The 12,538-nt window shown below is 32.2% G+C and overlaps 1 protein-coding gene across 1 annotated transcript in view; it reads right to left on the bottom strand.

Annotated features, from left to right (window-relative positions):
* The window catches only part of LOC118195984 (U3 small nucleolar ribonucleoprotein IMP3), a 156,916-nt gene extending 145,429 nt beyond the window's left edge, over positions 1 to 11,487 (bottom strand). The window contains exons 1-2 of the mRNA XM_085806710.1: positions 11,265 to 11,487; positions 438 to 545 (exon numbers count right to left, since the gene is read on the bottom strand). Coding sequence (XP_085662836.1) covers positions 438 to 545; positions 11,265 to 11,401 — 245 coding nt within the window. The 5' untranslated portion in view covers positions 11,402 to 11,487. The remainder of the gene's footprint in view (positions 1 to 437; positions 546 to 11,264) is intronic.
* Between the last annotated feature and the right edge of the window lie 1,051 nt (positions 11,488 to 12,538).

Below are 12,538 nucleotides of genomic sequence, written 5' to 3'. Positions count from 1 at the left end.
ATTAATTGCATGACCAATGTTTGAGAGACAAATGTTTTCAGCAATGTTAAACAATATCAACAGCTTTATACTTCCTGTGTACATTGAAATTAATGTCGGAAAATAAATTTTTGTATCTATTTAATTTTCATTCTTCTCAGGAAGCTGCATATATTCTTAGAGCTGCTATTCCTATTTCTATTTAGGTTTAAAGATTTATGTTTGGTGCCCTTTTAATCAAAAAATCCCTATTTTTTCTTAAACTGGCTGAAGTCAGCTGGACTTTGTTACATGAATTACCTAAATTGTGAATGCAGTGTTATTATTTCTTAATAGCATAAAAAAAGATTTAATAAAAATAAATAAACATGTATAATACATTTCAAACATTACTTACAACAACATTTACTACAACATTACAGCAACATTACAACAACATTACAGCAACATTTACTTACAACAGCTGCAAAAGACGACCCCCTACATCCTTTCGAAATGGATCATTCATATCAAGATCTTTAATCAAGCGAGCCAAAGTTCTTATTTTTCTTGATAATTTGTTATACCTAAAATGTACATATATATAATTAGAAATTGGGGGGAAAAGAAAAAATAAAAATCAATGGTGAAACTTTTGCAATAAAATTATGAAAACAATCATCTTATTTGTTACAAACATGAATATCAAAAGCCTACACTTAAAATGATACAGGATTTCATGAAAAAATACATGTTTCAGCCATAAAAGCCAACAGATTTTGTAGGCCTTTAACATGGTAAAATGTCTGATCCAATAATGTACTACCGACGAACTTGAAAGCTGGCAGAGATAACACCAATCATTTCGTCAGAAGCAGATCACTCTTTAGTCAGTTAGATAATAAACAGATGCAAAATACAGGTATGGCATAGAAAAACTTAAATTACTTATAACTTTTTTATGTTATACCTCCATTGTTTCCCCATTTGTGACTTTTATTGATACTGGATCTTGTAGCTTTGAAAATACAGTACAAAATCCGAGATCCGGACTGGAAGGAACTTCCGCGATTCCGAATTTGGGATTTTTCCAGATATTAGATCAACTAACTTAAAACTAGTAGCATTTATGTTCTAATGGGTATCAAAATTTAATTAAAAAAAGCTTAATATTTATTTGTTTACTTTATTAAACATTTCTTTTAATGCACGTTATTTCATTTTTTGTGCTAATACTTTCTCTTTAATTCTGTAGACAGACATAATTTCTTGTTCAGTTACATTGTTGAAGTCTTGTAACTGCTGCGTCAAGAATTCCAACTAAGTTGTCAATCAAAATTTTTTTGTTTACAGTAACTTCTCTGTCACTTTCTTCACTATTGGCAGTGGTATTTTCTGGATCTAGAAACATACTACAGATTTCACCATCCATTAATTGATTGATGATTGAGAAGCATTGTCATTACAATGAAACACTTTCTTTTATATCATCTTCATTTATTACTGCTTCTCTACATTTCTTTACAAAATCCGTTAATTGAAAAATTTCACCTTTGGCTTGTGATATCCGATTACCTTTGGTTTGCGATTTAAAATTTGCAGGTATCATCATAAAATTTAGCTATCATTAACTATTCATATTTGGCTATGTATCATGAGATTGGTGACTAATGACAAGTTGTTCCACTAAATTTTATCTTGCTTCCATCTCGCATTGAGACAATTAAGGTGAATTGCATTAATTTAATTATTTATTATACTTAATGCCTATTTGTTACACATGCTTAAGGCTTATCTGAGTCCTGAATAAATAAATTCCTACATATACTTAACATACTTAACATTCCTACATATACTTAACATACTTAACTACATATACTTAACATTCCTACATATATTTGCTGAGGGACAGCACTAGAGCCTGATGCAGTCTCTGTGGGTCCTAAATTCTGTTACTAAGTGCCTCCTTTTTTCTTCCCTAAATTTTACCGCCTGGTGCAGCCATACGAGTCTTGGTGCTGGTGCTGGTTCTGGTTTTATGTGAATAACAAATCAGTTATTCTTAATTCAAATAGCACTAAATGTAATCTTTTGACATATAAGTATCATTAACCAAATCTATTTTTAGCATATGTAAAGAAATTTTCGTTAAATTTTTCCTTGTCAACATTTCTTAGCGCATTTAACTTAAATCTGTAATCAGCGCCAAGCATAATGTCAACATAAAAGGTTACCATGCTCTTTATTATTCAATTACTAACATAAAAAATTGTTTAAGCATCACTACATGAGTCATTACTGAAGTTGTCACGTGTTGAAGAACATACAGTGATGAAAGTAAACTATAATAAATGATGATTTGCCAGGTTGGCGTCAGAGAAATAAATTATTAGTAGGTGTAAAATCAACGATATTTCTATGTACAATGTTTCGGTTTGAGATGTATGCCAAGAAGATATGCAGCAACGCAGCCAAATTATTGATCATACAAATTTATGCTAAAATGACCGTTTCTTCAATAACAAGGTATTTTATTTAGTACCAAAGTGAAATTAAGAATCGGGACTCTCAATGTGTTTTATTATGTGGGGAGGGGGGAAATTAAATACGCATGTGTAAAACATACAAAAGAAAAAGTTGGTGGTGGCTTTGAGATCTGGATTTTAAATCAGTCCGGATCGCAGACTTTTACTGTACTAAACTTCATGCAATCCCAAACATTAAGCATTTTTCCAAAATGCAAGGAAAAAAAAACAGAGCTTATATCCCTTCTTTGTTGTTATCTCAATTAGAATGTTTCTGGTAGAAAACTTTCAGTACAACCAGATATTTTCATAACAGTGGCTGGACTCTTTCATGGAAAGGAAGCATGCACAGTGGCCTTGCTGCAAATAGTAAGTCACAAAAGCCACCAAGTGTATAGAGATGACTAAGATGGTCAGGTAGAGACTTTAAACTAAAATACTGATGGCAACACAGCTGCTCTAGTCTTAATTGAAGCAATGGTTCTGGGCAGTATGCATATAAGCTCTTGATTGCTATGAGCTAAAATTGCTTGACAGTTATGACACATTCTGAAAACTTCGCGACTTCTATAAAGGTGGCTGTGATAATACGTAAATTTTATACACTGCATTCATGATCTCATGATCTCCTTGTCGAAACCATGAAAATATTTCTTACATTGGTAAAAATATATTTATGGGTGCCCTTGGCGAAAATTGGCAATTGGTCAGCAAGGCACAATTTCAAGATGACAACTACACAAAACCAAAATAAGTCAAAGAATTGCACAAACAATTTCAAAATGGCCACTACACAAAACCAAAATAGCAACTCAAAGAACTGCACAAACTCAGTGTCCATGTACACATCGATCTATTTTCACTTTAAAAAAATCAGAGAATTGTACAAAACCAGTGGCGTGGCGAGGGGGGTGCATGATGCCTGGACGTCGCTTGCAGAGGGGCGAGATTTTTGGAAAATTTTAGTTTTTATTTTGATAGATTTCTAGAAAATATATTTAAAATTAATAACTATTGTAATATAATTAATTATTTATTTTCTTGGTTTGTCTGATAAAATGTGTAATAAAATGTTTGCAGTACATCAACCAAATATCTCCACATACAAAATGTTCTTTATGACCACTTTATTTCTCTAAAATAGAGATATATTTTTAGTTTTTTTTTAAACGAAATGCACATATAGCTCTCGCTTTTTATTTTAAACTGATAACACGGCCTTGTCCCAAATTTCTCAAACATATCCAGTTTTCAAAAACAATTCCATAGTCTGGAAATGACATTTTTGGAAACTCCTAATGCTTCTGCTACAAGGGATTTCGTTTGACTCTTCTGTAAACGACTGACTACTGATTCAACTAATGGCCTTCCTGACTACTGATTCAACTAAGTCATCTTACTGAGACATTGTATATTCACTGCTATAAAGCATTCAACGTGTGTCAATTGTTTTTAATCTTCTACTACAAAGGAATGCTGCAGGTCACTCCTTATTCCTTATCTAATACACATAGTTTTCAACGTAACAGACTAAATTTGCATATTTTGTAGAGGTTCTAATTTTCCTTTATAATCTCTTTTTTTTTTTTCTTTTTGTTAAAATGGTTGTCGATTATATGGTCATTTCATACCAAACTCACAATATAACCTAATTGTTTTGAGCAGTGAATGTGACTGCAAGATATTACTCCACATTAGAAAAGAAATTGAGCCTAAAACTCCATTACAGATCTATGGAGAAAATGTTTTTCCAAACCTAAGAGTCGCACTTCAAATACTCCTTACTATTTCATTATCAAGTGCTAGCTATGTATGTTCGTTCAGCAAATTAAATAAATTTTGACTAGTTACAATCAACGGTGGGACAAGATCCCCTAAGTCATCTAGCATTTTTAAATGTGGAAAGAGAAAAATTTGAAATAATCGATTTTGATGAAGTAATTGATAAATTTCCTTCATCTAAGGCAAGAAAAATGTATACATAGTAATTAATTGTATTAATGTATTATAATATTATTATTAAATATATCTACTTATCTGTAATATATATTAAACTTTTAATTGTTTAAAAATTGTACTTTTTTAAAAACAATTATATAAATATGTAAAATAAATAATACTTTTTTAACTCATTCCAGATAATCGTATGTTTGATTTTTCAGCCAACATAGATACATTTCCGAATCCAGTAGTAACTATTCTTAACATGTTTTAGAGTATTTTTATGGCAGATTCAACATTTTATTACGAATATATTCTATACATTATATTACTGTAATTGTTTTTGGGGGGATGCCAAAAAGGTATTTTGTGTTATTTTGCCCCAGGCGCCAGTTGTGTTCACTACGCCACTGTACAAAACTCAGCACTGCTCACTCCCTTGACTTTGTCCATGTACACATTAATCTATTTGCACTTGAAAAAAAAATCAGAAAATTGCACAAACTCGGCACTGTGCATTCCCTTGACTTTGTCCACATACACATCGATTTATTTTCACTTTAAAAAAAAATGAGGAGAATGATGACATCATATGATGTTAAAACGAAGTTACTGATCACCAAAATTGAACAAAGTTTGTAGCCAATCAAAGCTCAATAAACTGCATTTTAAATCATACAATAAAATAACACAAAAAAGGAAATGCATCTTATCGAATATACGCAATATAAAAAGGAAATATCGACAGAAAAAGTATATTTACGGGTATCCCTTGGCGAAAATTGGCGATTTTGGGTGGTACATGGATACCGAGTTTGTGTAATTCTTTGACTTGTTATTTTGGCTTGTGTAGCAGCGAATAGCAAGACAAAAAAGTGCACAAACTCGGTATCCATGTACACATCGACCTATTGTCACTTAAAAAAACATCACAGAATTGCACAAAGTTGGCACTGCACACTCCCTTGACTTTATCCATGTATACAACTCTAACCATATCGACTTATCATATTTAGAAATTTCTGTATCTTCAGTCTGTGGCACACAAATTTCCTTAGATGGTGCATTTTAATTATGGCAAAGCACACTAGGGCTATCTGCTTAAGGGAAGGGATGCCTTCGTGGAGGACTTTCTAAGGGAAACTGGCTCGTATACATGTTACACATGGGAAAAACCACGAAAACACCCATGCAACCAGCGCCCGTTCGCGGGATTCGAACCTCGGACCGAACTACCAGTGCGACTTTACCGCACAGTGGCGTAGTGAACACAACTTCAGCGACTTTACCGCTCGGCCGCTGGTGGGCCTACACATTTCCTTAATAGCAGCCACAAACAGGTGAAGTGCAGAATCGCCCACTTATTTGGCATGTTTTGTTTGGCGCTTTTTACGAGAATATGAAGAATTGGATTTTTCTCAGTTTTCTTAGTCTTTTTAAGCGAAAATGCGTACATGGACAAAGTCAAGGGAGTGCGCAATGCCGAGTTTATGCAATTCTCTGATATTTTTTTAAGTGAAAATAGGTCGATGTGTACATGAATATCGAGTTTGTGCAATTCTTAAAAACATGCCAAATAGTGAGTGATTCTGCACTAAGCCCCCCCCCAAAAAAAAACTTTCTAAAATTATCTGAACTAGAACATGCATACTGCCATCACCACATAAATTCAAAAAAATAAGAGTAAAAAATCTCCTCCGTAGTGCCAGACTGTCGGTGGCATTTCTTGCATGACCTTTCTTGCGACAAACCCATTCAAAGCCATCTGAACAATCTTTACGTTCTACTATACACATTTCCTTCATACAAACAGGTCACTTATAATGACTACTTAGTAAATTATTTGGCATGTTTTGGCATGTTTTGTTTGGCCACTTATTTGGCATGTTTTGTTTGGCGCTTTTTACGAGAATATGAAGAATTGGATTTTTCTCAGTTTTCTTAGTCTTTTTAAGCGAAAATGCGTACATGGACAAAGTCAAGGGAGTGCGCAATGCCGAGTTTATGCAATTCTCTGATATTTTTTTAAGTGAAAATAGGTCGATGTGTACATGAATATCGAGTTTGTGCAATTCTTAAAAACATGCCAAATAGTGAGTGATTCTGCACTAAGCCCCCCCCCCAAAAAAAACTTTCTAAAATTATCTGAACTAGAACATGCATACTGCCATCACCACATAAATTCAAAAAAATAAGAGTAAAAAATCTCCTCCGTAGTGCCAGACTGTCGGTGGCATTTCTTGCATGACCTTTCTTGCGACAAACCCATTCAAAGCCATCTGAACAATCTTTACGTTCTACTATACACATTTCCTTCATACAAACAGGTCACTTATAATGACTACTTAGTAAATCTTCATTTACATGTCAGTCAATTAATGCTTTTTTTCCCCTTCCAAGTCATACAGAAACTTCAGATTAATCTCATGACATACAGCCATTTATGTATACAGCACAAAATAAGCAGCATACTTCCTAACTGACATCCAATGCAGAAATATGCCCTAACAAATATTTTCCCATCAGTCAAAGCTACTGCAATCCCGTCATAATAGGGTTCCTATAACATTCAACTACTCAGGTTACCATAAGTGAAACAACAACTTGGCGACAATCCAAAGGGCACCCTAAAATATAGACTAACCCTTACATTTTTCAAATTTCTAGATGATCACAATACAATAACTAAATGTTTTTATTTAGCTAAAATTTAATTTAAGTTAAAGTTGACTTATATTTTGGCAAAGCCGTTTTTCATTTATCGCTTCTTATATTTTGGCAAAGCCGTTTTTCATTTATCGCCATGTTGTTGTTTCATTTATTGCCAAGTTGTTGTCTCATTTATGACAACCTGAGTAATTGAATGCTATGGAAACCCTATTATGACGTAATTGGTTGCGATGAGTTTGAATCATGGGAAAAAATTTGGAAAGTGTGTGTCAGATTTTGGGCTTGTGTGTGTTGGATAAGTGCATTGTTATTTTGTGGTTTACATGGTAAATTGGCTGAATGTGGTAAGATTAATTTGAAGTTTCTGTAGGATTTGGAACAAAAGGGAACAAAGCATTAATTGACTGGTGTGTAAATGAAAGTTTATTTAGTAGCCATTATTAAGTGTCCTGTTTGGAGGAAGGAAATGCATATGGTCGAACATCAGATATTTTCTAGTCTTGTTTTTGTGAATTTATGTGGTGACATCAGTATACAAATTCTAGTTCAGATAATTTTAGGAAGCGTTTGGATGCTGTTAAGGAATTTTGTTTCACTAAAGACGCATAAATTCGTAAATAAGGTAAGTGGATATTTTCTTCGTGTGTTAAAATGAATTTCCTTTTTTATGTTATTTCATTGCTTGATTTAAAATGTAGTTTATTCAGATTGTATATTTTTTGTTGGCAGCTCCTTTGACTTTTTAAACGAATATAGTTCGATATGTACATGGACAAAGACAAAAGAGTGCACAAAGCCTAGTTTGTGCAATTCTCTGATGTTTTTTAAGTGAAAATAGGTCGATGTGTATATAGATACCGAGTTTGTGCAATTCTTTGTCTTGTTATTATGGCTTTGTGTAGCGGCGATTTTTGGCGTGAAAATCACCGCTACGCAAGTCAAAGAATTGCACAAACTCGGTATCCATGTACCACCAAAAATCGCCAAGAGGCACCCTAAAATATACTTTTACCTTCATTTTCAAGTATCTCTTCATATAGGAACTATTCAAGTTTTCACTTTCACATATAATAGTATTATGTTCAAAATCTGAACTGGTATTACAAGAAAGCTCATTGTCAGATGCATTACTTAATCATTCATACTTTGAAATGCATGCATATGAAGCTCGTAACTTGTTCACTGCATCTTTGCAAATTAAATATCTAGAGAACATCATCTTATTTATTCAACTGGAAAATAGGTCGATGTGTACATGAATATCGAGTTTGTGCAATTCTTAAAAACATGCCAAATAGTGAGTGATTCTGCACTAAGCCCCCCCCCAAAAAAAAAAACTTTCTAAAATTATCTGAACTAGAACATGCGGTTGATCTTTACATTACGGTAACTGGTAGTTTGGCGACATTTTGGAGGCGATAAAGGTTACTACCTGGGACTTTGGCAATAATGTGAGCAGTACTGAGTTCCGATTACGCATTATTTTGTGTGGGGGAAATGAGAGATTGTGTGATATGTCATGTGATATTAATGGACGAATTACGGTTCTTTAATCGGAAGAGATCATGGGATATGTCATGTGATTTTAATGGACGAATTACTGTTCTTTAATGGGGAAAATTCTGGGAATTTTGTATTTGGCTTTATTCTGTGTTGTGTGAAATAGTGTTTGTGAATTTTTGGATCCCATGGCCGTAAGTAAAGTGAATTCGAAATGGGTATTTAGTGGTATTGAAAAGGATAGTAAGAAATGTTTTTTAAGGTTGTGTGAGAGAGAAATAAACATGTTTTATTATGTTATTTATTTTACGTGGTATCTTGCTTTGAAAGATAAGTATGATTTTAAAGATTCTGAAAGAGAATGAAGAAAAGTGTATCCGCCACGTAATGAAGATTCTGAAGGAGATTAGGTAAGTTAGTATTTTTAATGATTTTTATGCATTGTTGGAAATGTAAGGTGGAAAGGAATTTGGTATTATTGGGAAAATTGTTATTAGCAATGATTTAGTTTAAAGTAATTAGGATTGTAAGGTAATTTTTATTAATTGAATGTATGTGCTCATGTATATTTTAAGTGGCGTTTTTGAATTTAATTATATTTTAATGAAATGATAGTTATTTTGTGAATTTTATACTTGTAGGAATTTGGTGTATGTTTAAGTTGAAATAAATGTGCATGGAAATAATTTAAATATTTGATAATAAATATTTGTAATGCTTCATGTATGAATTCGTTGGTGACGTGTATAATGTAATAGGTGATTTAGAGGTAAAAGTTTTTGGATATTTTATTTATTTTATATGTGGAAATGTTCATATTTGTAAAGGGTAAATACTTTTTCGCGATCATGTAATTTCATATATGTTCTTTTTACCGGGTTTAAAGATTGAGAAAATTGTCATGTATTTTCGTGAAATTTTTTTTAATTTATGAGAAAAAAGCAGTATACATGGATATAGTGAAGAATGTGCGCAATGCCATTTTTGTGCAATTCTGGGATGTTTTTTTAAGTAAAAATAAGTCGACGTGTACATGGTTCAGTGATATTTTAATGAAATGATAGTTATTTTGTGAATTTTATGCTTGTAGGAATTTGGTTTACGTTTAAGTTGAAATAAACGTGCACGGAAATAATTTAAATATTTGATACTAAATATTTGTAATGTTTCATGTATGAATTCGTTGGTGACGTGTATAATGTAATAGATGATTTAGAGGTAAAAGTTTTTGGATATTTTATTTATTTTATATGTGGAAATGTTCATATTTGTAAAGGGTAAATACTTTTCCGCGATCAGGTAATTTCATATATGTTCTTTTTACCGGGTTTAAAGATTGAGAAAATTGTCATGTATTTTCGTGAAATTTTTCGAATTTATGAGAAAAAAGCAGTGTACATGGATATAGTGAAGAGTGTGCGCAATGCCATTTTTGTGCAATTCTGGGATGTTTTTTTAAGTAAAAATAAGTCGGCGTGTACATGGTTTATGTGTATGTGTTATTTTGAAAAACGCGTAAGGTGTATGGTATTGTGCACTTTTTCCGAATTTTGCAGTGAATATTTGTCATGATTAAGCAGTTTTGTTTGATAAAATTTCTAGCATAAGTGTAATTCGGCTAGTAGATTGTTGGAAGAAGTGTTCAGTAGATAAGAAGAAAAGAAACATGTCTGGCGGCGGGGAAAAAAAAATAGAGTTGCTGTAGGGGAGTTGGTCGCCAAATTTTCGCCAAAAAATCGCCAAGTTACCGTAATGTAAAGATCAACCGAACATGCATACTGCCATCACCACATAAATTCAAAAAAATAAGAGTAAAAAAATCTCCTCCGTAGTGCCAGACTGTCGGTGGCATTTCTTGCATGACCTTTCTTGCGACAAACTCATTCAAAGCCATCTGAACGATCTTTACGTTCTACTATACACATTTCCTTCATACAAACAGGTCACTTATAATGACTACTTAGTAAATCTTCATTTACATGTCAGTCAATTAATGCTTTTTTTCATATTAGTGGAAAGCAACACTAATATGAAACAATATAGCAGGTTTAGGACACTGCAGGAAATGCATTCTTACAAAACAATCAAAAGAATTTTTGCTATAACCTTTTCCTATCAAAAATATGATACCTAAGGTAGCTAGAAGTTACTATTTTTACACAATTTGTCATCTTCTGCAAGCTTGCTAATTAATAAAACACATAAAATTACACGATAAGAAAGCTAATACAGTGAGTGAAATTGAAAATAGCGAAATTTTACAAATACAGAGCAGTAAAAAAGTGCAAATCAATGTTTGAATATTTAACATAAAGGATGGAGAATTATTAATGCAAAATTTAATCAAATACTTCAGATGAACAGCAACAGAAAATAATTTTATTTTAATTGGAAACTAATATTGATTTAGATGCATTAAAATCACCTGACAAGACACATCAATGTATATCAAAAAGTGTCCATAACAGCCATGAGTTTGAAAGTATTGGACACAATTTTCATAGTACTGATAAGGCTTAATCGCAAGTGAAAAATGTAATATACAGTTCAGTTACAATATAAAGCAGTCAAATAAAGAATTTTCAGTTCTTAATCATGATTTTTCAAATAAATCCTTCTTCTCGCCCACAAATTTTAAAAATACAAGACTAAAAAGTAATTAGAACTAACCTTGTATAATCTTCCCGCTTTTGCACATAAAACTTTTTCATGACTTTGAGTTCATGAAGATTATTATCCACCTCCCATGATAAGAAGTCTAACTTTTTCAACAGCTTTTTTTCATGAAATTTCAGCTTTCTGACCATTTTAAGGATTAAATACGAAACACAAGAATAACGAATAAATTAGTAAACAAACTCATCTAACAACGTGCTACGAGGACCGGAAATTTAATGTATTTCCGGGAAAACAGTTCTGCCATCTATTGGCAATCATAACAACTATTATATATGACATTATTGGAAACGGAAAATCATTTTGTGCATTCATAGTTTCTAAAAGGGCATGTTGTACTTATAAAAGTATATTCAATACTTTATCTGATAACTGTCACTTAAGAGAAACGTATGAAAAATAGTGTACAGTTATTACGTATTTCAGATTATCTGCAAACCAGTTAAGGGGTTTAATTTTTTTGACAAATTCGTTTAAAAAGTGATTACATAATTTCGATTATGGATTAAAAATTATGCATGCATGTATACATATCTGCCTCTAATATTAAGCGAAAATTTTGTTACACTTTTTTAATCTCATAAAATCGTGGGAGGGTGGGATAGATTGTCTAAAATGTACTCGTTTTAAGAAGATTTTTCTCTTTTTCATTTCTTTTTATTATTATTATTATTAACTTTAAATGGGCTATTATTGTCAAAATTTGGGACTTTACTAACGTAGTTCGTGTTAGGTGGTCGAAGGCACGAGGCATGGGTTTCTGGGCCGTATCCCTATACCAGATTAATAAATATACGAGTAAATGTGTAAGTAACATATCTGTAGGTGTGAATAGCAGTTCAGATAATAAAACAAGTCCAAAGTAGTGAGGAGTAAGGCGAATAATGTCCATCGAGAGAAAAAGTGAATCACTGAAAATATGTTTCACTTTTCATTCGAGTCTGTTGCCATTCGGTAAAATGTAAGCTATTTATCTTTCAAATTGTTCTAGCAATAGATACAGTTCTTAAGACTTCATTTCTTACTTTTGAATTATATTAATTTAAGTAATAAAAATACATTTAACTAATGATAATTAAAAATATTCAACATTTTCATAGAATAACGTTATATATTTTTAGCCCAAAAGGGACATTAGTCCCGAATGGGATATTAGTATCGGAACAGCATTTTACATCGAAACACTTAAATGCGTTGTATCACTTTTCAACATGTTGTCACCAAATATTATTATTGCCCTGTATCATATTTAAAGAAACTAAATAATG

This window comes from Stegodyphus dumicola, chromosome 12 (assembly GCF_044657685.1).
Source record: "Stegodyphus dumicola isolate Sdum_Otavi_A_Nest chromosome 12, ASM4465768v1".
In the NCBI taxonomy this organism is placed as follows: domain Eukaryota; kingdom Metazoa; phylum Arthropoda; class Arachnida; order Araneae; family Eresidae; genus Stegodyphus; species Stegodyphus dumicola.
The sequence above is the reverse complement of the archived record's forward strand: the minus strand, read 5'-3'. Positions and strand labels throughout refer to the sequence as shown.